The sequence below is a fragment of the Lepidochelys olivacea genome, assembly GCF_965140295.1.
Source record: "Lepidochelys olivacea isolate rLepOli2 genome assembly, chromosome: 3".
Lineage (NCBI taxonomy): Eukaryota > Metazoa > Chordata > Testudines > Cheloniidae > Lepidochelys > Lepidochelys olivacea.
Genome location: NC_140413.1, coordinates 96,965,637 through 96,992,738, shown reverse-complemented (window position 1 = coordinate 96,992,738; position 27,102 = coordinate 96,965,637). Strand labels below are relative to the sequence as shown.

At 41.6% G+C, this 27,102-nt stretch overlaps 1 protein-coding gene across 3 annotated transcripts in view; it reads right to left on the bottom strand.

Annotated features, from left to right (window-relative positions):
- Window positions 1-27,102, bottom strand: part of NCOA7 (nuclear receptor coactivator 7) — a 169,323-nt gene that overhangs the window by 127,270 nt on the left and 14,951 nt on the right. For all 3 annotated transcript variants that reach the window (XM_084623203.1, XM_084623206.1, XM_084623204.1), the window contains exon 2: window positions 4,123-4,253. In XM_084623203.1, coding sequence (XP_084479329.1) covers window positions 4,123-4,172 — 50 coding nt within the window. In that variant the 5' untranslated portion in view covers window positions 4,173-4,253. The remainder of the gene's footprint in view (window positions 1-4,122; window positions 4,254-27,102) is intronic.

Below are 27,102 nucleotides of genomic sequence, written 5' to 3'. Positions count from 1 at the left end.
CAGCGCTAAATCATATAGCTACTGCTTCTTGGGGAGGTGGTATACCTACGCTGACAGAAGAAGCCTGTCAAGTGTAGACCTGCCCTTAGCATCCAGAGCTTTATCCACAACTACATGGAGAAATCTTCAGTTATAGGACAGATTATATGGGTTATAAATATTCATAAATCTGAACAAGTTATATATCTTTAGTCATTTTTTTGAGAATGAAACGTCTTTGGCATACATGCCATTGGTCACAATAATGGGACTAAAATATGATACTGTTTATAGTCTGAATAGCAGGATACTGAGTTAACATTTACATCCCTGTAAGATGATCTAAACCATTTTTGTTATGTAAATAAGATGATACAAGACAATATTTCCCCCACAGTAATTTATAAAATTCCAACTTCTGCTGTATGTTGGCTTTGAGACTATTCATACTGCAAGGATAAACTGCCTAGTCACTATGCCTTAACAGTAGGTGGAAACTTTCCATTCTGAAAACACATAAAAGACTGGGGACAAGCAGATGATAAAAAATACCCAAGCTTGATATACCTGTGTAGATGCATTCTATACAGCAAGTTTCTTACTTCTTCCAAGCAAAGGTGTTGATGCTAGAGGATGAATGTGAAAATCTAACCACTGATTTAATATTTCTCAAATATTTTAATTACACTGTCAGATACTATTATAAAACAAAACTATCTAAATAATCAACTCCTTCTTTACTTACAGATTCATAGATTAGAATGGTCACTTCTGGCCTTGGAATCATTTAATCTGGATACCACGGGCCACAGAACTTCCACAAAATAATTCCTTTTGAATTCAGCCGATCTTTTAGAAAAACATCTAAACTTGATTTTAAAATTACCAGTGACAGAGAATCCACCATGACCCTTGGTAAATTCTTCTAATGGTTAATTACCCTTACTGTTAAAAATTTTCACCTTATTTCCAGTCTGAATTTGTCTAGCTTCAACTTCCAGCCATTGGATTGTATTATACCTTTCTCTGCTAGACTGATGAGCCCCTTTATCAAATATTTTGTTCCCCATGCAGGTATAGACTGTGATCAAGTCACCCCTTAACCTTTTCTTTGTTAAACTAAATAGATTGAGCTCCTTTATCACTATAACTAAGGCTAAGATTTTGTCATGGATATTTTTACTCAAAATCATGGACAGGTCACAGGCAATAAAGAAAAATTCACGGAAGCCCGTGACCTGTCCCTGACTTTTACTAAAAATATCTATGATAAAATGAGAAGGGGCTGGGCAGTGGTGGGGTGGCTGAGAGCTCTGGGGCCCCCACCACCCATGGGGGCTCAGAGCTCCAGGTCCCCCTGTCCCTCCGTGGTGGCAAGGAGCTTCAGGGTCCCTCTCCCATCCCCAATGGTGGGGAGTTGCAGGGATCACTCTGCCGCTGTCGCCGCCACGGCCGGGGACTGCAGAGGTCCCCCTGCCCTGCTGGCCAGGGAGCTGCGGCGGTCCCCCTGTCGCCCGCGAGGTACCCGTCGCCCACAGAGGCCAGGAGCTGCAGGGTACCCTCGCAGCCCATGGTGGCTTAGAGCTTGGGGGCCAGCTGCCTCAGGGATATCTCACAGCTGCCTGCCCTGCGGGAAGCAGCGAAACCCTGAAGCTCCCAGCTACCGGGCCTGAAGTCATGGAAGTCTTTGGAAGTCACGGATTCCATGATTTCCGCGACCTCCATGACAAAATCATAGCCTTAACTATAAGGCATGTTTTCTAACGCAGTAAAAGCTGTTTTATCCGGCACTTCACCAACTGAAAAGCTCTATAAACCGGCATTTCTGATCTTCACTGAAATTCCCGTTTATAGTCCAGTTGGTGTGGGGCCAGCAGGGGGTTGGGGCGTGGGAGGGGGTGCGGTGCACAGGCTCTGGGAGGGACTTTGGGTGCAGGAGGGGGCTTGGGGCATGGGAGGGTCTGCGGGGTGCTGGATTCGGGGGTCACTCACCTGGGGCGGCTCCCTGCAAGTGGCTCCTAGGTGGAGATGCGGCAGGCAGCTCTGTGCGCTGCCCCTGCCCTGCCTTGAGGATTAGCTCCGCAGCTCCCACTGGCTGAGAATCGCGGCCAATGGGAACTGCGGGGACGGCACCTGTGGGCGGAGGCAGCGCACAGAGTCGCCTGGCGTGCCTAATGAACCCCAAATCATTTTCATCCTTATCCTGGTTTAAAAACCCCTGTGTGGACTCTCTTATTTTGGTTGAAGAGCGGCTTATTTCAGGTTAGTTTACACCAAGTCCCAAATCAATTTAAGCTATTTCTTTCTGTAGACATGGCCTAACTTACAACAGCCATTTCTTGTCAATCTTCTCCAAGTAGTCCTCAGTGTCAACCTTCCTCTCAGTACAGGAATGGAACTTGTAACTCCCTCCACAGCCATCCCATGCATCAACCAGGATATGGAAGAATAGAAGCTAGTGTAACTAGTACCCTAATGATCACTGCCTCTTGCAAACAAAGAGGATTTTGGTATGTGGAACACATAAAGCCTTCATTAATTTAAGGGGTCCTGAGAGTACTTCCAGACTTTGGAAAAGGGAGAAGAGAACTACTGCCATAGCCATCACTCAGAAACTTTTCAAAGCTGAAGCTCTGAAATTATCTCTACTATGAACTTCCACATGACTATTACTTCTACATTCCATCTCACATTAACCTTAGGTTTTGGCTAAACAGCAACAAAAAAATTGTTGCACCCCTTTTTCCACTCCTGTTATTAGGGAGGGGACCTACTTTATTACAAGTCCACAAAACACATAGTGCAGTTTTTGGTGTAGTTGGTTAACAACAATTAGGGTTGGCAGAATTTGATTTTTATTTTTTTATAATTTCAACAGATAAGGTCAATATTTTTTTAAGTATTTTTTTTTTATTTTTACTGATTTAAAATTGCACAAAATTATGTGTTTAAGCATTTGTTCCTGATTTTTATTCATTTAAATTTTCAGAGTAGCGGGAAATTATCAGGAGAAGTCAGACGATAATTATTTAATATCAGTACATGCTGAGATTCAAAAAGGTAAAACCTTATAGACATTAAAACACAAACTGTCAACAGCCAATGTCAAAATATACCAGGTAAATATCCCTAAATCAAACTCTAATAAGTTCTCAAGCAGCACTTTTCTTACTATGCCTATCTGTAAATTTTGATTATTACTGACAAATATTTTTTCATCAGTTTCTGTACAGTGAAACAGATGTTTACTGATAACAATCTACCGTAATCCTTCCAAGCCTAACAATAATTAAGTACAGACTGGAGAGGGAAGGTGGAAAAGCAGCTCTGTGCTGGACTTTCCTTCCCAGTAATGTTACAGCAGCTATTTGTATATCTCTGTTTGAAAGCAGAGTGAAGAATTTTACTCTCATATTTTTCAAACAGACTAACTGAGCTTTGGCACTTTTTCTCCCATACAGCTCATCATGGATGACTATTTATAAAATGTTTATTATATTAACAAAGAATTATTTTCCCAGCAACTCATTTTTATCCTTAAAAAATACTTGCCATGGCTCCAAGATAATAAAAGTAGTTGGCAAAAATATAATGTTGTCTTTATAGACAGTAATATAATCTAACTATTAGAGTAGTTTATAAGTATTAGCATAGAACATCATCTCATCTTTCAAATTATTAGGGTGATGATCTCCCATAATTTACCCACCTTCCCCCTATGAGAATGTACTGCTGAATCGTTGTCTCTTTAAGAATCTGAAGTTAACAAACTTCTGTTGTGTTACAGATTTACAGTCACTGCAGCTTTATCCAGTTCACCTTAAACAGGAGCCAGGCAAGTTGCTAATATGAGATTCAGAGCATATTGCAACTAAGTTCAGTAACAGCTCTGTACTGGAAGTAACATTTATAACTGGTATTGCAGCGCTGCCTCCATTACCCAGAAACAGCAGGAAAAGGACAACAAATCATTACTCAAACTCAAGGGGGGAAATGCAGATAGAAAATCCAGCTCCCACTGAGGCACCTGTGGATTCATAATTCACTAGATTATAATTTTAAAATGTGAAAAACAAGCCTATTACCGATGGCAAAGTCCACAGGTACGTTTTTATCAGCACTGAACTAATTATGCACACTTACCGGGCAAAATAGCCTGGTCTCCGCTCCTTCTTCTCCTCCTTAGTCTCCATGGTATACAGTGAAAAGTGCCAGGTGAGCGTTTGGGGTTTGTTGCTCTTTTTCGCAGTGCCTCATACCCATGTATAGTCCCCCTGTATTTATCATTTAAAAACAAAAAAGAAGTTCATAAATCAAAATGTCAATAACTTCTGCAGCAATTTACAGTGCGGAGATAACATGCATAGCCCCATGACAAATGGCAGTAAACTTTAACCAGTGAAAACATGTCACATGATACAGACCTATTGTACCAAAAACACAAGACAATGAATATGGTTGGGCAAGTCACTGCAGAAAAATCATATCTGAGATTTGTTTGTTTTTGTTTTTTAATGAGGGAGAATCAGAGGGAATCTGAAGAGATTTTGATATGAAAATCAGTGACAGCATTTACAGTGGCATACTACAGGGGATTAATTCAAAGAGCTGTAACAATGTCTTAGCAGCTTGTAAATATTTTATCCTTTACAGATTTGTAAATTGGTTGTATATACCAAAAAAGCCCACACTTCTTTTGTTTCCCAGTTGTGACCATAATGGTCCCAAACTGCCGAGATATCCTATAATATGAGAAGCAAAAATCTGAAATAATAATTTAAATTGCATTTACTGAAAAATGCTGACAAAAGCAACAAAAAAAACAAAAAGTTTGAGTAGGGGCCCACTGACAATTCAACTTGAAATAGTAAAAAGCAATCTGTTTTCTCTGTAACAGCACAGGTATTTTTTTGTCATGCCTCATTAAACCAATATGGAAAATCACAAATAAAGATGGCACAGGTTGAACCTCTCTAGTCCAGCCCCCTCGGGACCTGACTGGTGCCAAACCAAAGAATTTGCTGAACCACAGGAGGTCAATGCGGAGTTCCAGTGGGTCTCCATAGGCATGGGAAGTAGGGGTATGGGAGGTGCTGCAGCACCCCCCAGGCTTTGCGCCCAGCATAGCCTCCCACTCAGGGGCCCTGCTGCCACCCGGGGTCCCGGCCACTGGCCCCCTGCCTGGGGGCTCCAATGACAGCCCCAGGTCCCAGCTGCCAGCCCCTCACCCAGGGTCCCAGCCGCTAGCCCCAGGTCCTCACCCTCCCTCCTGGAGCTTGAACACCACAACTCAGCTGTTCACAGCGCTCCGAAAGTGCTGGGAGGAAGGAGGAGGAGTTGGGGCCACCAGCGCGCAAGAGGTGCGGGGTTAAGGGGGCACAGGGGACAGCTTGGCACTGGTGGATGCTCCACACCCACTGATTTTTCCCCGTGGGTGTGCCAGCCCCGGAGCACCCACGGAGTCAGCGCCTATGCCAGACCACGGATGTTGCTGGACCAGGGAGTGCAGGATTAGAGAGGTTCAACCTGTACGCTGCTTGCAGATGAATTGTAGCCACCTTGAACAAGGAACCAGTGACTTTTCTGGGCTGTATGAGAAATGAAAAATACACCTAAAGAAGGTCAAGATAACATCCAAAGTTTTAAACTATTGCAGATTAGCATATCAGTTTTGGCTAGATATCTGTTTATGGCATTATGCATTGGAATCACAGCTTCTTTACACAATGCAGGACCAAGGCCCTTTTAAGCCAGAGGGTAGGATTTTCAAACGGGCTCTGCACTAGAGCTGGGCAAAATATTAATTGGAGCAGGGACTCAAACACAGGTGTCCTCCCCTCCGCCTGACTGCCAGGCTATAGTATAGAGTCATTCTCAATGAATATTTAATTATTTACACAAAATGGAACTGCTTCTACAAAAGAGGTTCAGAGACACCTATCCCAGACTAGCTAACAAATAGCTTCGTGGTTAGGGCATTCCCCTGTGACATGGGAGGCCTGGATTTAAATCCCTGTTCCAGACTTGGAACGTGAACCTGTGTCTTCCACATCCAAACTGAGTGCCCTAATTACTAAGCTCTTAGATATGCGGGAGGCCATACACTGCTACTCAGCACTGGTCTAAAGCTGCTCCCGCTGAAGTTAATGATAGGACAATGCCATGCGTTTTTGAAAATCCCCATCAAAGCATCTCTGGAGCAACTCTTTTTCCAAGAGGCTATTCTGTTGGACATGCGCTCACTTTCTCACACAAACATACACAGATGGAAGTAGTAATTTAATTGGGAGTAACTTTCCCGCAGTAGATTAGATTTTAAGGCCAGAAGGGACAATTAGATCATCTAAGTAGTCTGATTTCCTGTATAACACAGGCCGCAGAATATCATCCAGTTACTCCTGCATTGAGCCCAATAACTTGGGTTTAGCTAAAGCACATCTTCTATCAAGAGATGGAGAATCCACCACTCCCCTTAATAATGGGAGACATACAAATGATTTGCCATGTAAGCAACAGAAAATTTACCCCTTAGCATAATCTGTTCCCACCAGTTTTGTTTCTGCATTAAAATCACACTCTTCAAACTAGCAGTCATCTATCAAAGTAAATGTATCCAAAAGAGGTCAACTTGACTGAAATACCAAAGAAGAAGATATTTGGTAGCTTGTAATATTATATTCTATCAAAATATTTGGCATAATTTTCCCATCCCCATATAATGAGCACTGAACATCACCAGCCCATGTTCCTCAACATGTACTGCATCAGAATGCACTTTCTATTCTTACAAACTCTTTGTGGTTAACTGAACATATTCCAAATTAAAATCTTCTTTCTATACAGTTATCTTATGCAGTGGTCATCATTGCAGTCTGCTAACAGCAATCATTATAAATCCTAAATTGAATTAGCTAGATTAGACAGATTTACCATTTTAAAAAATGCTGAAAAATCCCGATCAAAAGTGCTCTGCAAACGAAAATGTTGCAAAGTCTTCAGTAGGATACTAGGATCTTTGTGACAGTAGCATAGGAAAAACACCATAACATGCCATTCTGTCCCAGATACTTATGGCCCAATTATGCAAGATGCTGAGTGCCTCCTGAAAAATTAGGAGCACCCTTGCATCCAGCCACTTTGGGAGGCCCTGAACAGCTTTCAGAATTAAGTCCTAAATACTTAGATGTTTAAATGTAAGGAAATAACAGTCAGGTTTTTTTGCTTGTGCTATATTTAGAGTCAAGCCTGCACTTGGAGGTCAAGTACCATCTATCTAGTAAATTTCAAGACATTCAAGTGCAAAAGGAGCCTCTTCTTCTCTAACTTTGTCTACACAACAGGTAGTAAAAACAATTATATTCTGTGCAGTGTCACGTAGTAAAGCTACACATGAGACTGCAAGTCCAGAGGCTACAATTTGCTTCCCATTTCAGCTCCGTACAACACAAACAAAAGAAGCAGAGTGTATCCCTTCGGGCAACTTCAAAATCAAGACTAAATACAATAAAAGTGCAGTATTCTATTCAGGATAAATGGACTACCCTGAAAATGGGAACATAACATATAACGTGGAGATGATGTAAGGGCATTCAGATAAAATTGAGGAATTCTTAAAAGAGAAGAAAAGTGTCTGTTATTTTTTGTCTTATTGTACTGAGAGGGAAATAATGAGTTCATCTCAAGCATTGTTAGGAATTGGCCCGATCAGTGAAAGTTCACATATAACTGACTTCATATTGTTTAAGTTCTACGTCTATTGTTTTGTTTAGTTTTAAATCTTAGCTCACTTTCTCAGAAAGAAATTTCTGAGAACAAAATACTAATGCATCTTAAAGGTATGTTGTAAGGTTAAAATTTGTACTTAACAAAAATTCCTTCTTAATGTTACTAAAGAAACAGAGTTTTTAAACTCTATTTTAAAAATATTTTTTAAAAATCCAATTTAGTTTTCACCATTTATGTTTGGAGTTTTTGCGCTTCACTTGAACAAGGAAAACGAAGTAGGCGAGAGGTTCTGAAATTTTTTCATAGCACAAATAGCGATATTGTCTCATGGACCATCTCCTATCATGACCATATAGCACCCTACAGTAATTACTAACAAAAAACAATAGTTGGGAAAGAAAAGCTTCAATTTCTGGTTCTCATGCACTAGTTCAATGCTGCAATGATTTGGTTACAAACACTACCGGGGAATGTTTAGTGCTAAATAATACACATTTTTACTTGAAATTTTAAAACATATGAAAATTCTTAAATCAATTTTTATAACTTTTATTAAATAAAGAAACCCCATATTTTCCACTCTAATGGATAGTGTCCCTTCAATACTGTCAGAAAAGAGATTAGATTAATTTAGGTTAGGACAGATATTTAAAAATCCACCTCTTGTAGTAACCAGATAAGGATTGGATCATGAAACTTCTATGGAGGTCCAAAGATAATATTTTTATTAGGGAGAAAGATACTCAGATTCCCAAATACTGCCAGCATGGCCCAGGCTCAAAAACACAAGCATGACGGAGCTGAATCGGTCTTTATAGGTATTTCAGATTCAGTGTTATTTCCCACTAAAATGCACTTTTCAATAGATGGGAGAAAATTTCTATTTAATGACTCTGATGATGCTAGGGTTTTTTTGCTTTTTGTTTTGTTTTGTTTTGTTTTTTGGACACAATTTTCTAAAGAGGGAAGATCTGACTGAATGACATACATTTGATATCAAGATGAATTATTGCTAAACTCCATGTTGAGAACAATTAAATCAGTGTTAAATAACATAGCCAAATAAAATATAAACCAATATGAAATATTTAAAACTATACTATAAATTTGGGTTAGTTATGTGTTTAGCCTTCTTGCTTTCAATTTATTTTCTTAATATATAAGTAGTCCTCTAACCCCTTTTCATTGATAACTTTGAACTGAGTCTCAGGGACTCTTATTTTCTTCCTTCTTTTAACCTCTCAGTCTGTCTAGATGAACTAATTGATTTTAAACAACAAATTAATTAAACATTAAGAATGTTATTTGTGTTCCAAGTCATTTGTTTTCTTTAAAGAAATCTGTTTGGTGCCACTAGTGTAACAACCTATAATCACTTTTTGATTGGCTGTGCAGCAGTAGTTCTCAAGCATCAAGTACTATTTCTCTGAGCTGTGCACATTGCTGATGATATATTCAACAATATGAGTACGTAGATGAGCATGAATCAGATTCTGGTATTTTGATATAAACCAAAAGGGGTACTTCTCAATGGTGTTGTAAGTGCTGGTGGATCACAGGGGCCGTTTCAACAACAACAACGTGGGATGGTCAGGAAAGGTGAATGACATGCACACCTTTTGGAACACAGGTCTGTTCGGAAAGATGCGAGCAGGGACTTTCTTTCCAGACTGCAAAACAACCACTGATGCTGTCGAAATGCCAATCGTGGATCTGGGAGATCCAGCCTACCGCTTGCTCCCATGGCTCATGAAGCCTATACAGGCATCCTGGACAGCAGTAAGGACCAGTTCAACCATAGGCTGATTAAGTGCAGAATGGTGGTGGAATGTACCTTTGGACGTTTAAAAGGTTGCTGGCGTTGTTTGCTTATTAGGTTAGACCTCAGTGAAAGCAATATCCCCATTGCTATTGATGCCTGCTGTGTGCTCCATAATCTCTGTAAAACAAAGGGAGAAAAGTTTCCACCAGGATGGAGGATTGAGGCAGATCACCTGTTAGCCAATTTTGAGCAGCCAGACATCAGGGCAATAAGAAGAGCACATCAAGGAGCTCTGCGTCTCTCTGAGGCTTTGAAAACCAGTTTTAACAATAAGCCAGAATAATGTGACCCTTATCTGTGTTGTTCCTTACCAAACTGTCCCCTCCATTGCATTTTCTCCCCTGTAAACTCCACTCCCACCAACCACCGTGTGTTGAATGAATAAAGAGTCTTTTCTCCTCAATCCATAAAGTTTTATTATGCACACAAACACACAGAGACAGCAAAGGAAAGTAAGATAACTTTGGGCAAAGGGCTGATAACTCTATAGGCGGGGCGGGGAGAAACAAGGAAAGTTTGCTTATAGGTGCACTGCAATAACAATCAAAGGTGTGGGAATGGGCACCTTCTGGTTCTTGTAACCTCCCCTGGTGTTGAGTGCAAGGGATACATGACTTTTCCCCCACTCTCCCGCCTCATAGGATGTGTAGGGGAGGAGGATGTAGAACTGGACGATGATGACAGCAGGTTCAATATAGGCTGCAGAGGGACTCTAGCATCCAGCTGCCTTTCTTGCCTCAACATGTCTGATTGCTCCTTCATAATCTGCAGCATCCCTTTCTGTGTGGCATGCTCCTGTTCCCTGCATGGTCTCCTGTCCTCCCTGTCCATGTCCAGCTTCTCGGATAGTGTAATCCTCCATGCTCTGAGCTCCTTCTTGTCACTCTCAGAGGTGCGCATTAACTCATTGAACATGTCCTCTTGAGTCTTCTTTTTCTGCCTTCTAATCTAGGAAAGTCTCTGTCCCGGTATGGAGGATGCGCCGACAGACAAAGTTTCAGCTGCAAGGAATCAAAGCAAAACGGTAGCATTGACAGTGCATACATTGTTTCTGGTGCAAGATTAATTTTTTTTTATTAAAAAAACACCCCTCAATACATTTCACTGCAACCCACAATGTAATCACAACCGCTGACTATTGCAAGAGTCTGTTTGCTGCTCCAGCCATGGTGAGTAATGCCACGAGGCATGGGTGAGAGGTCTTGTGCTGTTGCTTTTGTGAAGACATCCTTGGGATCACAGGTTGGAACTTCAGAAAAGCCCCCTTTCCCCTAGCAACCTGGATGGTGCTTGAGGACAGGCACCAGTGTAAAGCCTCCCCCCAGTAGATTGATTTTTAGAAAAGTAGCACCAAGGGGTGAGGGGAGGGAGACAAACAGGAAGCCGTCACTCCCCCCCCCCTTTTTTTTTAATACAATGCTGCTTGCAATACATGGTGATCCCTTCCAACCACAACCATGGCAGTTTGGGAAAGCGTGGTTGTGTGACCCAGATTTCACCAAACGGGGGCAGATTACTTGTTGAAGCGTTTGCAGTTTAAGGGCTAGCAGTGAAAATTTCCCATTTCCCTTAGGTGACCCTATGTGATATCACTCTCCTGCGGGTAACAGAGGCGGCACGAGAGCAGATTCTGCAAGTGTCTGGGTATAGCCCTGGTTCTTATGCTGCATGCTGCAATGATGCCAACAGAGTTAATACTGGAGTGGCGCGAGAAAGTGTCCTACCAGGACGAAATAAGGCAGCCCTTTCCAGAAACCTTCTGCAAAGGATTGCAGAGTACCTCCATGAAAGCTTCCTAGAGATCTCCATGGAGGATTCCCAGGCGATCCCTGTGCAGATAAACAGTCTTTTTTTGGAGAGCACCCTCTGCATAGTTGGAGTGGCAACCAAGACCCTCTACATCTTCTTTTTTGTTCAGATTAAACATAAAAAATAGTAGCATGTAACCTCTACAGTTTGAATGGAAATGTGTACTCACCAGAGGCGCCTTCCCCACCATCACGCTGTGTTGCCAACTGGTCCTGTGAAGGGATGGGCTCCAGAGTTAAAAACAATTCTTGGTTTGCCGTGCATTCTCCTCCTCCTCAACAATGTCCTCCTCATTGTTGCTCGAGGTCTCCCGGGGCTCCTGCGAGGTATCCATGGCGAATTTTGGGGTAGTGGTGAGGTCACCGCCGAGAATCACATGCAGTTCCTCATAAAAGCAGCAGGATTATGGGGCAGAACCAGAATGACTGTTCGCCTTCCTTGCCTTCTGGTACACTTGCCAAAGCTCCTTTATTTTCACGCGGCACTGCTGCATGTCTCTGGTTTAGCCCTTTTCCCCCATTATGCCCCATGCAATCTTGGCATAAATGTCAGCATTTCATCTGCTGGATCAGAGCTCTTCCTGCACAGACTCTTCTCCCAACACAGCAATAAGATCCACCACCTCCTGTATACGCCATGCTAGAGCACATTTGCGGCCTTGAGTCTCCAAGATCAGCTATGCTGGTGAACTTGCCACGCAGATCAAGCAGAAAATGAAAATTCAATAGTTCCCGGGGCTTTAACAAGGGAGCAGCTGTTTCCTGTGTACCTGGCTGACATGCAGTGGAGTTGAAAGTGCTTTCCAGAGCGGTCACAGTGGAGCACTGTGGGACACAGTGGAGGCCAACTGATTCGAATTACAAAACGCAGTGTCTACACTATCCCCATGTCGACTCAAGCGCTATGCCTCTCGCGGAGGTGGAGTACGGAAGTCGACTTTACAGGCCACTTAGGTCAGTGGAAGGGATTCAGTAGTGTAGACATCCATTATTAGATCAATTTAATGTGGTTTATGTTAACCTAAGTTTGTAGTGGACCAGGCCTAACCCATACAAGAGCTAGCACTTTTCTCTCGTCTATGTCCCACATTACTGTAATATGTACATGCTTTACAATCTTCGTTGCATGTTTCCTGACAAAATTCTTGAGAGGTAGGGAAGTGCTATTATTTCCATTTTACAGATGGGGAACAGAGGAACCTGGAAACTAAATGCCTTGCTGATGTCATACAGGAAGTCTATGGAAAAGCAGGAAACTGAACCCAGGTCTCCAAAATCCCAGCTTAGCATGCTAACCACTGGAACATCCTTCTTTCTCTAGGTTCTCCAACAAACAATGGAAGACATGGCAAGTCTGAGCCTACATTTCAACAGCTTTCTGAATTGCTAGCACAGAATAACCACTATATTATTAACTGGAGGATAGATACATTTGATTGCTTCCTATTATTGTTAGGAGACCTGACTCAAGACTCTATTGTATTAGTTATTGCACACACATGTAACATAGAAGAGAGATTCCCTGCTCCAAAGAGCTTATAGTCTAAACACATGGTTCTGTTTGAATCTGCTTCCTTGGAAAGGACTATATTTGAAATGTAAGAAAACATGCAGGGTTTTATTTGTTTCAATGTCAATTTGACACATATTAGGACACTGTGATAGCAGCAAGGATATTGCCAATAAAACAGCCAGAAAATAGGTAGCAAAAAGGACTCAACATTATAAAAATGTAGTAGTAGTCTGTGTGGGTGGTTGGGGGGCAGGGTTCTTAAAGAAAAATTATATACAGCATTTTGAGAATGATCTTGAAATATGGATCAGAGTGAAAAAGGGAAGAGTTCAGCAAGCTAGGGCACTGCAAGTAAAGAGTAAATACTTCCACCATTTTACTAATTAGGGACATGATCCTGCAACTGGCTTCAAGAGGGCAGATCTCTGTGTCCACATGGAACCCCATAAAGTCAATGGGGCTCTAGGCGGGTGCAACAATCCACCTACACTGTTGCAGGATTGTGATAGAAGAAGCTTATTCAATACAGACTTATTGTGAAGCAAGTAAGCTTGGAATGTGAGGATTCTGATTTGTTATCAAGTCATGGAAATGAGAATAAGGTTTACATTCTGTAGTTTACTGGGCTGAAGCATATGTATTATCAAGTCTTTAAAGAAATATTCATTTTAACATGCCTTTCCATTTAGTCAAACACTACAACAAGCAGGTGTATTTTAACACTATACCTGCAAAGCGAAAGGCAATGGCAATTTTCTTTAAGTTATTCAGCAATGACTGGACGAATCAGGTTTACTTTGAATTACTGTCATGATCAACTAGTTCATTTCATTTGCTGCTATCATAAAAACCCAAGTAGAAGAACAACACTGCAGTGTCTCCGGATAAAAAGGCAACAGAAATGCATAGCCAGCAAAGATTAGAGTAAACCACAGCTTATTTAGTTCTTTCTTCAGGCAGAATGCTGCAATTACAAATGAGATTGGAGGTTTATAAGTAACCTCCAGCACAGCCATATAATTTAGCCTGAGCTATATTTTATTAAATTAGATTTAAGTGCCTTGAACAATAAATGCAGAAGTTATTAGAAGGTTACCTTAAGAAAACCAGGGAATTTTTACCCTCAACTATGTAATCATGGTACTAAATACCATGTGAATTTTAAAGAAATTTCCAAAACACAAATATGAATAAGCTCTTTGTCTTTGCAAAAAGTCATGGTCCAATCAGCTTACTATCCAGTTTAGACTACACCAGGAAAGCTTCCTTATTGTGGTGAGATTGAGTCTGCTCATGCAATCCTTGCTCATGACAGTAATCCTTACTTATGCAAATAGTTCCATTGATTTCAATGTGTTTGGGTGAGTAAAAGTTGAAGCAGCAGGCCTACAGTGTTTCTTGCAATGATACTGCACTTTTAAAATCTAATAAAGAGGTTTTCAACCTGTGGTCCACAAACTATGTCTAAGGGGTCTGCAGAAGGTCACCATTATCATAGAACACTTGTTTTCAAACTGGGTTCCGCAGATTATGTCCAAGATTTCCAAAAGAGTCCATACCTCCATTTGAAATTTTTTAGGGGTTCACAAATGAAAACAGATTGAAAACTACTGATCTAATACAACTCGAAAACACACCGAGAAATAAAAAATTTGAAAATGAATACATGGAAAAGATTTCTGTGGAGCTTTTGTTCAAAATAAACCTAGCTGGGTATCAGACCAATGCAGACTTGTATTTCTCTGGCTAAATGAAGACAGAGATATGCTATGGTAGCTCCATCTTGTGGGATCGCTATACCTTCTACTGAAAACCAGAATTAAAAGTATGTCAACACTGTTTCCAATCCAAAGACATGATCCTGCTTCCAGTGGACATAGCAGAAAAACTCCTATTGACTTAACTGAAAGTAGGATTGTTCCCCAAATCAAATCACTATGTTTCCTCACAGAACATGAGTGAGTGAATAAAAATGCAAGGGATTCCACGCTGTGAGTAAAAATGGTATTTGTCAAAGATAAAAACATCCTGATTTAATCTCCTGTGCCCTTAATACTTGGCAACCAAACACCATCAAGTTATTTTCCACATGGTGCAATACATCATGGTGTGCAACTCAGTTGTTGCTGTTTGAAAAAAAACTGGAAAATAACATGGTAATTCATTAATAGGGGGTGAGCTGTATAATATTGAAGGTAAAAGTAGCTCTCAACAGACAATCTAAATTGTAAGGGTTTTGGCAAGTCTTACTGTAGAAATTAATTCCTATATAGGTTTAAAGGGAATCTTCACCCCCTTGCATCTTGTGTTTGCATGTACACCAGTGCAAAGCTCGTGTAAAACACCAACACACTTTTTTGGTAGCATTTCACATCCATGTTGCACAAGCATACGTGGCAACACAAGGCAATGCAGCAAAGAATCAAACCCTCTATTCTTTACAAAGAGAAAACTCTAGTGTTTTCTTCTCAGATATCATATAGGAAGATGAATGTTCCAGAAAAATCCTATATAACATTTTTATAAACAGAATGAATGATATACTTCTTAAAGTCAACAGGACTACTTGCATGTGTAAAGTGATGCATGTGCATAAGCGTTTGTAGGACTGGGGCTCCAGTTAGTTCTCAAATGTTGAAAAAACACTACAGTATTTATTTATTTAAATTAAACCCGACAACATTTCTGTGCAATAGCATTACCATCATTTTACAGATGAGAAACTGAGCCCCAGAAAGATTAAGAGATTCCCCTTCAGATCATATTGCAAATCTGTGACAGAGCCACACACCTCTTAACTTCCACTTCTGTGGTTTATCTCCTGCTCCTTACTTCCTCTCCTGCTTCTAGCATTACACATTTTGAATTAAACCTGAAACCTGAAAGTCCTAACAATATCTCAAAGGCTATGCCTCCGCTCGTAGCTAGAAGTGAGATTCCCCTGCTCATGTACACATACTTGCAATAGCTCTGATTGAGCTAGTGATCGTACAAATAGCAGTGTAGCTGAGGTAGTATGGCTCCAACGTGCTGCTCTGCAAACGTCTTAAAGTGGAATTTCCAATAAAGATGCAGTGGCATCTTGTTCTCACATGGAATAAGCTGTAATACACCCAGGAGGGGAAAGTTTTGCTATTTTGTAGCGTTCTAAGATGCATCCCAAAACCCACTTAGAAGTCTCTGTGAGGATAATGGCTGTCCACATTATCTTTCTGCTATGGCAACAAAGAGTCTTGGATGGGTTCGGTTTGGTTCTTTGTAGGTAGAACGCCAGAGTGCGTCTGACACTTAGGGAGTAAAGTCTCCTGTTTTTGGAAGAAGCATGGGGTTTCGGAAAAATACAGGTAAGTGTATTGACTGATTGGAATGGAACTCAGAAAAAATCATGGGGAGAAATTTAGGGCTCCTAAGGGAGCCCTTCTCTTTGTGAAATACTGTATAAGGAATATCTGCCTTCATGGCTCCTAGCTCAATGATCCTTCTTGCTGAGGTGATTGCCACCTTCATGGACAGGTGGATCATAGCACATGTACAAAGGAATCTGATGAGGTTCAATAAGGATAAGTGCAGGGTCCTGCACTTAGGACGGAAGAACCCAATGCACAGCTACAGACTAGGGACCGAATGGCTAGGCAGCAGTTCTGCGGAAAAGGACCTAGGGGTGACAGTGGACGAGAAGCTGGATATGAGTCAGCAGTGTGCCCTTGTTGCCAAGAAGGCCAATGGCATTTTGGGATGTATAAGTAGGGGCATAGCGAGCAGATCGAGGGACGTGATCATTCCCCTCTATTCGACATTGGTGAGGCCTCATCTGGAGTACTGTGTCCAGTTTTGGGCCCCACACTTCAAGAAGGATGTGGATAAATTGGAGAGAGTCCAGCGAAGGGCAACAAAAATGATTAGGGGACTGGAACACATGAGTTATGAGGAGAGGCTGAGGGAGCTGGGATTGTTTAGCCTGCAGAAGAGAAGAATGAGGGGGGATTTGATAGCTGCTTTCAACTACCTGAAAGGGGGTTCCAAAGAGGATGGCTCTAGACTGTTGTCAATGGTAGCAGATGACAGAACGAGGAGTAATGGTCTCAAGTTGCAGTGGGGGAGGTTTAGATTGGATATTAGGAAAAACTTTTTCACTAAGAGGGTGGTGAAACACTGGAATGCGTTACCTAGGGAGGTGGTAGAATCTCCTTCCTTAGAGGTTTTTAAGGTCAGGCTTGACAAAGCCCTGGCTGGGATGATTTAACTGGGAATTGGTCCTGCTTCGAGCAGGGGGTTGGACTAGATGACCTTCTGGGGTCCCTTCCAACCCTGATATTCTATGATTCTATGATGTTGCCGTAAGTTCAAAGGGTTGACCGGTGAGTGTTGACAGGACGAGGTTAAGGTCCCGTTGAGGCGTAGGTTTAATGACCAGTGGGAAGGTCCTGATCAAGCCCTTCATAAATTGCACAGTAGCCAGATGTGTAAAGACAGAACATCCCTCCATCAGAGGGAGGAAGGCATTAATCGCTGCTGCGTGTACCCGCAATGAGCTAAGGGCCAAATCTGAAGTCTTTAATGAAAGGAGATAGTCTAGGATAACTGGAATGCCCACTGTATCAAATGAATGTTACTGGCCTTGTGCCCAGGCTGAAAAGCACCACCATGGAGCCTGGTAGCAGGCTCTGGTAGAATCTTTTCTACTTTGTTTGAGGATTTTCTGAATAGGGACAGTGAATGAACATTCTATTTCTGACACCCATCCAAATGCCAGGCTGTGAGGTGGAGTCAGCCTGGATTGCGGTGCTTGATTTCCCTCCTGTTTTGCTTAGGAGATCTTGAAATGGGTGGATCCTGATTAGTGGGCATGAGGACATTGTTAGTAGTTCCATGAACCAGAGTTGTCTGGACCAGGAGAGTGCTCAAAGGATTATGGTGACTTTGTCATGACAGATCTGCTGTACAACTTGTGGTAGCAGGGGGAAGGGAGGAAAGGCATATCTGAGGTCAACCGTCCAGGAGAACACTGCCCTGGGAATCATGGTCTATGGCTCCCCTCGAGCAATAGTTGGGAAGCTTTCTGTTTGTTTGGGAAGCAATGAGATCCCAAAGCAGTGTACCCCATTGTGAAAATATGTTGGTTAGAACTCTGTCGTGGATCTCCCATTTGTGGTCTGCGTAGAGAAGCTTCTGCTTAACCTGTCTGCCAGGGAGTTGTGAACACCCAGGAAGTTTGCAACCTGTTTCATAATGTGGTTTCTGATGCACCAATTCCAAAGCCTGACTGCTTCCAGGCTGGGGGACAAGATTTTGCCCCTCCCTGTTTGTTTATATAGACCACTGTGGTGATACTGTCTGATATTATCTGTACATAGAGTGAGTGTTTGAGGGGAAGGAAGACCTTGCACACAAGGTGGATCTTTCTCAGTTCCAGTAAGTTTATGAGTAGTCTTGCCTCTCTTGGGGTCCAGGTGGGCACCCCACCCAAGAAAGGAGGTGTCTGTTAAGATGGTGGCCTTTGGTATAGGACAGCTGAATGGAGTCCCCACAATGGCTTTGTTTGGGTTGGACCACTATGCGAGGGAGGAGAGAACTCTGGTGGGATCAGTGACGTTGGAGTTGATGCAATCCCTGTTTGGTCAGTAGGTTGAATGGAGCCAAGCTTGCAAGTACCGTAAGTGGATCTGGTGAATGGCATCATGTAGGTGCATGTGGCCTAACAGAGCAAGACACCAGTGCATTGTAGTTCACAGTCTGCGTGTGCTGAGATAAGAGATAAGGTTGCTCAATGTGTAAAACCTGTCTGTGGGGAGAAATGCTCTTGCGGAGACTGAGTCCAGACTTGTTCCTATAAAAATTATTGTTACTTGTGGGTGACAAAATGGACTTTTCTTTGTTTATGCAAAGAAAGGTGGCAAAAAGGTGCCAAAGAGATCCTGTTGCTGACGTGATTTCCTGATGAGCTTGGCCTATTAGGAGCCAGTCGTCCAGGTATGGAAACACCGTATAGCCCTGGCGTTTTATCTGGGTTGCTACCACAGCAAAAGCTTTTGTAAATATCCTGGATGCCACAGTGAGCCCAAAGGGGAGGACACAAAGCTAGAAGAGCTCTTGGCTAACCATGAAGTGCAGAAACTTCCTGTGAGATGGATGAATATCTATGTGGAAATATGCATTCTTCCTGTTGAGAGCCATGAACCATATTCCTTCCTGAAGGGAAAGGATTATAGGTGCCAGCATAGTCATCCTGAATTTCAGCTTTCAAATAAAGATGTTGAGCTGCCTAAGGTCCAGGATGTGTCTCCATCCTCTGCCTTTTTTGAGGATTAGGAAATATGGTGAGTGGAGGCCTGTCCCTTGGTAGTGAGGCAGGATGTGTTCTATTACCCCCCCTCCACCCCAGTGTAAAAGGGATTCTGCCTCTTGTTGAAGAATCCGTTGGTGAGACTGGGATCAGGAAGGTGGTTTGTGAGGAGGGAAGGAAAGAAACTCTATGAAGTACCCTTGGTGGATAATCTCCAGGACCCAACTGTCTGTGGTGATCTTGTTCCAGCTGTGGGTGAATAAAGTGAGACAGCCTCCAAAGATGATCAGAGAGGAAATAGGTGGCATTTGTGGTGGTAAGTGGGTCTCGATCTGCATGTCAAAAGTGGCCCCAGCCGGTGTCTGGGAGTAAGCAGAGGCTGTGGCAGCAGAAGCAGCCGAGAAACAGGACCTCTGAATCTTCTGTCATTCGTGCGGAGGCTCAGGTGGACACTGGTAACATGAAGCATGTGAAAAGGGTGGTTGTGATCTAACGGGCTGTCTCTGGTGTTTCCTCGTGGAGGCTGGAATGTAAATCCCAAGGGATTGCAAAGTGGATCTTAAGTCCTTTAGAGAGTGCAGGGATTCATCCATCTTTTCATTAAAAAGGTTGGCCTCATCAAAGGGGAGGTCTTGGATGGTGTTTTGGACCTCACTAGGAAATCCTAACTGGAAACACGAATACCTTTGCATGATCACCCCGTGGCCAAACTTCTGGTCATTGTATCTGCAGCATCTACCGTAGCCCGGAGAGCCACTTTTGCTACTAGTCTCCCCTCATTGGACTTTGACTTGGTAAGGATGTCCCTCAGGAGGGCAGGGTCTGAAAAGAGGGGAGACTGCAGGTAGAGGAGGAATATATCCTCCAGTGTTACAAAGTTCTCCATACAGCCCGGAGTCCGGGGAGTTCCAGCAGAAACATCTGAAATACCTGGCTCATCTGTTGCAGCTGATCTGTCTTTGGATAAATGAGGTGGTACCGACAATGAGTTCAGACCCACATACATAGAAGGGAATGATGAGTGTCTGTCTCTCTGCTTTGGTCTCACAGCCACAGCCAGAACTGGTGGATCCTTTTTTTGAGTGCCTTGCCCTCCAATCTGGCAGTTTTTGGTGGAGCTGGTTCCGTGGGTTCCATATGCAATGTCTCCCCCAACCTAGAACGGCTCAGGAGCAAACGCATTTCTTATGGACAATCCTCTGTGGGCATCTGTCCTTACACCCATGAGAGTGCCCCTTACTCTCATAGGAAGTCCTGAAGAAGGAGTCCTTGGGCTTCGGTGGTAAAGGCACCGTCCCAAGGTTTCTGCTTGGAGAGGCACTGCTGGTCCGTTGAGGCCAATGTTCAGGGGGGTCTCCTGGACCCGGGTCAGAACAGGGCCTTATTGCCTCCTCCTTTGGGAACTTTTTTAGTCAGAGCCCTCAGGCCTCTCAAGTTCTGGGAGGGAAAGATCAACAGATACTGCACTTTGCAGAAATATGTGCCTCACCCACGCAGTACAAGCATCATTAATACTCATCACTGATGGAGAAGAATAGAGCACAGGAGATGCAATTCTTAAATTCCAGGACTCTGTGACTGGGGAGGATTTCCCCTGAATAGTGGGGGAGGAGGAAACCTATCCTATACTAACTATATACTATACTAACTATAACTACTAAGCGAGATATAAAAACTATTTACAAAAAGTTTACTTTACATGTTGTGCACGGAGCGAAGGAAGAAATTATTCCAACTTAGACCATGTGGCAGTAATAAGGAACTGCAGAGGCACTGACCTACACTGCCTCTTACAGCCTCAGTCAGGAGCATGAAGAAGGCTACTGCACAAGTGCAGGTCAATAGACACTGCTTTGAAGAATTTCCAGACTTGAGTGCATGAAGCGCATGCGTACCCAGGGGCGGAAAACACATAGGGACCAGCACTCGAAGAACTATGTATTTAGATATAATTAAAAGCACTTATCTACAAGGCTAGCTACCTGCAATTTCCTTTAAAAAAAGATAAAAGATGTAATATTTTAATCAGGGTGGATTTGATTTAAATCACTAGTCAGGAAGACTTGATTTAATCATGGATTTCTACATAAAAGTGCATTCTTGTTGATTTTTATAACCTTAATACAGATTCTTCACAACTCAGAGATAGATGTAGGTTTCATTTTTAGAAGGTACACACTATACATTTTTAAAGTGATTTATTTTGAAAACTTTTCAGATTAGTTTTATAGCTATAAGAGAAAATGAATAACTGTCAAGGTTCCTTCCCCACTCTGAACTCTAGTTCTCTAGAACTCTGAACTCTAGATGTGGGGACCTGCATGAAACCCCCCCTAAGTTTATTCTTACCAGCTTACGTTAAAAACTTCCCCGAGGTACAAACTTTACCTTGTCCTTGAATCGTATGCTGCCACCACCAAGCATTTAAACAAAGAACAGGGAAAGAGCCCACTTGGAGACATCTTCCCCCAAAATATCCCCTCAAGCCCTACACCCCCTTTCCTGGGGAGAGCTTGATAAGAATCCTCACCAATTTGTACAGGTGAACACAGACCCAAATCCTTGGATCTTAAGAACAATGAAAAAGCAATCAGGTTCTTAAAAGAAGAATTTTAATTAAAGAAAAGGTAAAAGAATCACTTCTGTAAAATCAGGATAGTAAATACCTTACAGGGTAATCAGACTCAAAACATAGAGAATCCCTCTAGGCAAAACCTTAAGTTACAAAAAGACACAAAAACAGAAATATACATTCCATCCAGCACAGCTTATTTTACCAACCATTAAACAAAAGGAAATCTAACGCGTTTCTAGCTAGATTACTTACTAACTTAACAGGAGTTGTGACGCTGCAATCCTGATCTATTCCCGGCAAAAGCATCACACAGACAGACCAAATGCTTTGTTCCCCCCTGCCTCCAGATTTGAAAGAATCTTGTCCCCTCATTGGCCATTTTGGGTCAGGTATCAGCGGGGTTACCTTAGCTTCTTAACCCTCTAAAGATGAAAGGATTTTGCCTCTGGCCGGGAGGGATTTTATAGCACGGTATACAGAAAAGTGGTCACCCTTCTCTTTATATTCATGACAGTGATATTTATGAAGTCATTGGGAGGCGAACTATCTCCAGTTCAACAGGTTAATCATTAATATTTGGAGGATTTTCTTGCCATGCTGTATTAGGAGGAAAACATCACCAGACAGAGATTTAAGGGTTTTATTTAACTAAAACAACATTATGTATTCTGGATTTTTTTCTTCAACAGCAAATGTATAATATTTTAACAAAACAAGCATATGAATTTTTGAATTTAGTTAAACATTCAAGTTTTTTAAAATCAGGTTTGTTTTTGTTAAAATTGTTTTTAACTAAAATAGTGAAATGAAATTTTTTAAAGAAAAAAACAAAAATTAAATCGATTGTGTCAGCCAAGTCAACATGAGAAACTTAAAATACTGGCTTCTGCAGCTAACTCAATCATCTTCACCTTCATCTTCCTGTTTGTTCATAATCTGGAAAAGAAAAACAATCTTTCTGCTTTTTCAGGTCCCAAACGATTTCTCAGTTTGGAATGAATTAGTCCAAAGGAAGAAAATATTCTTTCAACAACGGCAGAAGAAGCTGCTGCTGTTAAATGTGAGATTATCACTTCAACAGTCTCTGAATCCAAGTGCTTAAGTGACTTCCACCAGTTCACTGGTGTGACTTTCTTTAAAACATCATCAGCAAACATATATTTCTTGAATGGCTCACCCTTAGCTCTGAAGTTTATTATAGTAGGCATTATGGAGGAATGATTGCTGGAGGTCCATGTCATAGCCATCTCCTCTTCTTCAGGAGTTAAGGTTTGATCCTGGTACCAAGTATTGAGAATATTTGCAAGAAAATGAGCTGGAGATTGTGCTTGTCCCATTCGTTTTTTTAATGCTTGTAATTTAACTCTGTCATTGTATATTTCTCTTTTTAAGATCTCACTCAGTTCCTTCCAAATTTCAACAGCGTCAGCAATAAAACAGCTGTTTCCCTGCATTTTGTTCAAGGCTACAGAAATAGGCTTCAGGGTACTAAGCATGTGTTCAACATTTCTCTTAAGCCCAATGTTGAAAACTCTGGCTGTGACAATGCCATCTATTTTTTCACGATTTTGTTCACAAACTGTCATCAGATTATGCCAGTTATAGATATAGTGCTCAGAACAGTCCACTACTGAGTTCCATCGCACGTCTTGTGGGAGAGTTAGCTTGGTTCCTCCCACTTTTTTCAGAGCAGCTGCTGCAAAGTGGTTGTTACAGAAATATTTTGCAATTTCAAGAACATTAGCCTTTATTTCTGGAGCACTGAAGTCTTTGGCTAGGAAGAGCATCAAATGAGCACTGCAATCGTATGTTATTAGCTTGGGAGTCTCTTCACTCTCTTCTAAATAATTTCTTCTCATCTTGGATACATTCGCAGCATTGTCTGTGACCAAGCAGGGTACCAGACATTTTAATTTTTTTCCCCACAGTTTGTATAGCTTTTACTGCTACTTCTTGTAAGTATTCTTCTGGGAAGTCACAGCTGACGTGCTGCATCAACTCAACTTGTGCTTCTCATTCTGGTGGAGTACCGGAGTCGACAGGAGAGCGCTCAGTACTCAATTTATCGCATCCGACCCTCGCTGTATCGATCACTGCCCACCGATCTGGCGCGTAGTGTAGCCAAGCCCTCAGTAGTAATGCAGCTAACTTTCATTCTTCCATTGAATACTATCTAGAGCTGGTCAGTTTTTTTTCAATATTGAAAATGTTCATGAAAAATAGTTCATGAAAAATAGTTTTTCAAAATGTGTCAGACATTATCAAAAATAATTTATCATTTGCCATTTTCAAGATAAGAAGTTTAATGATTTTTTAAAAATTTTAATTTAAAAACCACCATGTGACTAAACTGACACATTCTTAAGTATTAAATATTTTTAAAACAATAGACGATAAATGAAAAATTCCAATTAAAAATCTTGTTAATTCCCCACTATACACCCCATTTTTCAACCAATCCACGTGGTATATTTTACAATCTATTGTACTCAATTGTGCAATTCCAAAATTCCCTTGTCATTTTTTTCCTCCTTCTTAAATAAAAACAAAGGAATCCAATGAAAAAAATGTACAGTAATGCAATACAAATGTTTCATATTTGAGCACACAAGTTAGGAGAAGCAAAATGTACGGTTTCCATGGCAACATTATCTCTGCCACATTGCACACACTGCATATTAAATAACACATTGAACTGTAACTGAAAATACTATCTAAGTGTAATATGGGAGACTTACCATTGCTATGGAAACCTTAATTTTGTATTTCTGAACTTGTTAAAGTTGCATTAGTGTGTTTTTAATACTGTATTACAGAACCCTTGCTGCTCAACAGATGCTCAGATGCAGCAGCGCTGAATGCATTACACTCACAAATACTAGACAGTGAATCATATCATTTACACACTGTGCACTCTGACACGTCCCTGAAAAAACAAAGGAAGACTTCTAATTATTTCCCTCCTCTTTGCAAAATTCCTTTGTGTATTATAGCCAACAATCATATTAAACACGTTTAGTTCTATTCCCTTTCCTCCTGAATCCATTCTCTCTAAAGCCTTTATTAGCCTAGCAGTTTTCCCCTCTATCTTTCCATAGTAGAGGGCTGGAAATTGCATGTAGTATTCAGGGAGTGGACCTGTGCTGTGTATAAAGAAGAAACATCTCCCTCATTGGAAACTTAATTCACCTAGTTATATAATACATGGTATGACTACATTTGCTTTAATAATTAATAGTGTGACACTGAATACTAATTTCTTTAAGAATAGATATAACCAGGTCTTTTCCACTTTACTACCATGCAGCCATTTGTACACTGCTGCAAACTGCATTAAATTACTCCTGTGAATAAGTGTTTGGAAGGCCACAGTTCTGCTATGATATTTCTATGTAGCTGAGGAAGACAACTAGCCATAAATGCCTTTGAAAGCTGCTCTTGTACTAATGCCAGAAAAGGCATAAAGTGGGACTGGAGGCCTAAAAAAATTAGAATGTTTACGTCTGAGTCAGTGAGTTATCTTGTTTTTGCTATAATACTTTTTCCCCCTATTGCTTCCCCCTTCGGCATTCCCCCTCATTTTCTGTGAGCTACCGAGAAAAGTTCCTACATTGAGGAGAAATCCAGCAAATCCCTGCATGTTTTATTTTTTTGTATCTTGTCTTCAGAAACAGTCCAAATTTTAAATTTTTAAAAAGCATTTGAAGGATGGCCCAAGTCAGCTGATTCAGGTTGCAGCGTTTGGGCTAAGGGGCTATTTATCTGCAGTGGAGACATCTGGGCTTGGCCTGGAGCCCAGGCTCTGGGACCTCGCGAGGGGGCAGAGTCCCAGAGTTCAGGCTCCAGTCCGAGCCCAAACATCTACACCACAATTAAATAGCCCCTTAACCCGAGCCCTGCATGCCCGAGTCAGCTGAGATGGGCCAGCCCTGGGTTTTTAATTGCAGTGTAGACATACCCATAGGAGCTAAAACCAACTGAGTGGTCTGCCAAAGGTATAGGCATCCTGGGGCCAACAAGAAATTCCATTTGGAAGGAAAAGATTAAAGTTGGAAGCAGGTATTTGAGGCCAGTTTATGGGCAATACATATGCAATTCCACTGGAACTAAATAAAGTGCCACTATCAATCACACTGGCAAAAGAATCAATTAGCTTAGGAGTTGAGGGCTCAGTGTAGCCAATGCAAGCAGTATGAAATTGTTCCATCGTGAAAGAACAAAAAAAGTGTTAGGTACAATAGAAGCAGGAAGTTTACCAAGCAGTCAGTGGGGCCACTGGACGATCGAGGTGCTAAAGGAGCACTCAAGGAAAATAAGGCCATTGCAGAGATGCTAAATAAATTCTTTGCATCAGTCTTCAATGCAGAGGATGTGGGGGAGATCCCCACACCTGAGTGATTATTTTTAGGCGATAAATCTGAGGAACTGTCCCAGACTGAGGTGTCAATAAATGAGGTTTTGGAATAAACTGATGAATTAAACAAGAAGTCGTCACCGGGATCAGATGGTATTCACCCAGGAGTTCTGAAGGAACTAAAATATGAGAATGCAGAACTATTAACTTTGGTATGTAAACTATTGCTTAAATCAGCTTCTGCACCAGGTGACTGGAGATTAACTAATATAACACCTATTTTTAAAAAAGGCTCCAAAGACAATCCTGGCCAGTAAGCTTAACTTCAGTACCAGGCAAACTGGTTGAAACTACAGTAAAGAAGACAGTTATTAGAGACATAAATAAACATGATATGTTCGGGAAAAAGCTTTTGTAAACAGAAATAATGCCTCACCAATCTTACTACAATTCTTTAAGCGAGTCAACAAGCATGTGAACAAGGCTGATCCAGTCAATATAGTGTACTTGGACTTTCAGAAGGCCTTTGACAAGGTCCCCCACAAAAAGCTTTTAAGCATACTATGCAGTCATGGGAAAAGAAGGAAGGTCCTCTCTTGGATTAAAAGAGAGAAAACAAAGAGGAGGGGGAAATGGTCAGTTTTCACAATGGAGATAGTAGAAAGTGGGGTCCCCCAAGGATCTGTACTGGGACCTGTGCAGTTCAACATATTCATAAATGATGTGTGAAAGGGGGTGAACAGTGAGATGGCAACATTTGCAGATGATACAAAATTACTAAAGATAGTTAGGTCCAAAACTGACTGCAAAGAGTTACAGAGGGATCTCACTAAACTGGGTGACAAAATGACAGATGAAATTCAACACTGGTAAATGCAAAGTAACACACATTGGAAAACATAATCCCAACTATATACAAAATGACGGGTACGTAAATTAGCTGTTACCATTCAAGAAAGAGATGTTGGAGACATTTGTGGATAGTTCTCTGAAGCCATCCACTCAATGGGCAACGGCTGGCAGAAAAGCTAACAGAATGTTAG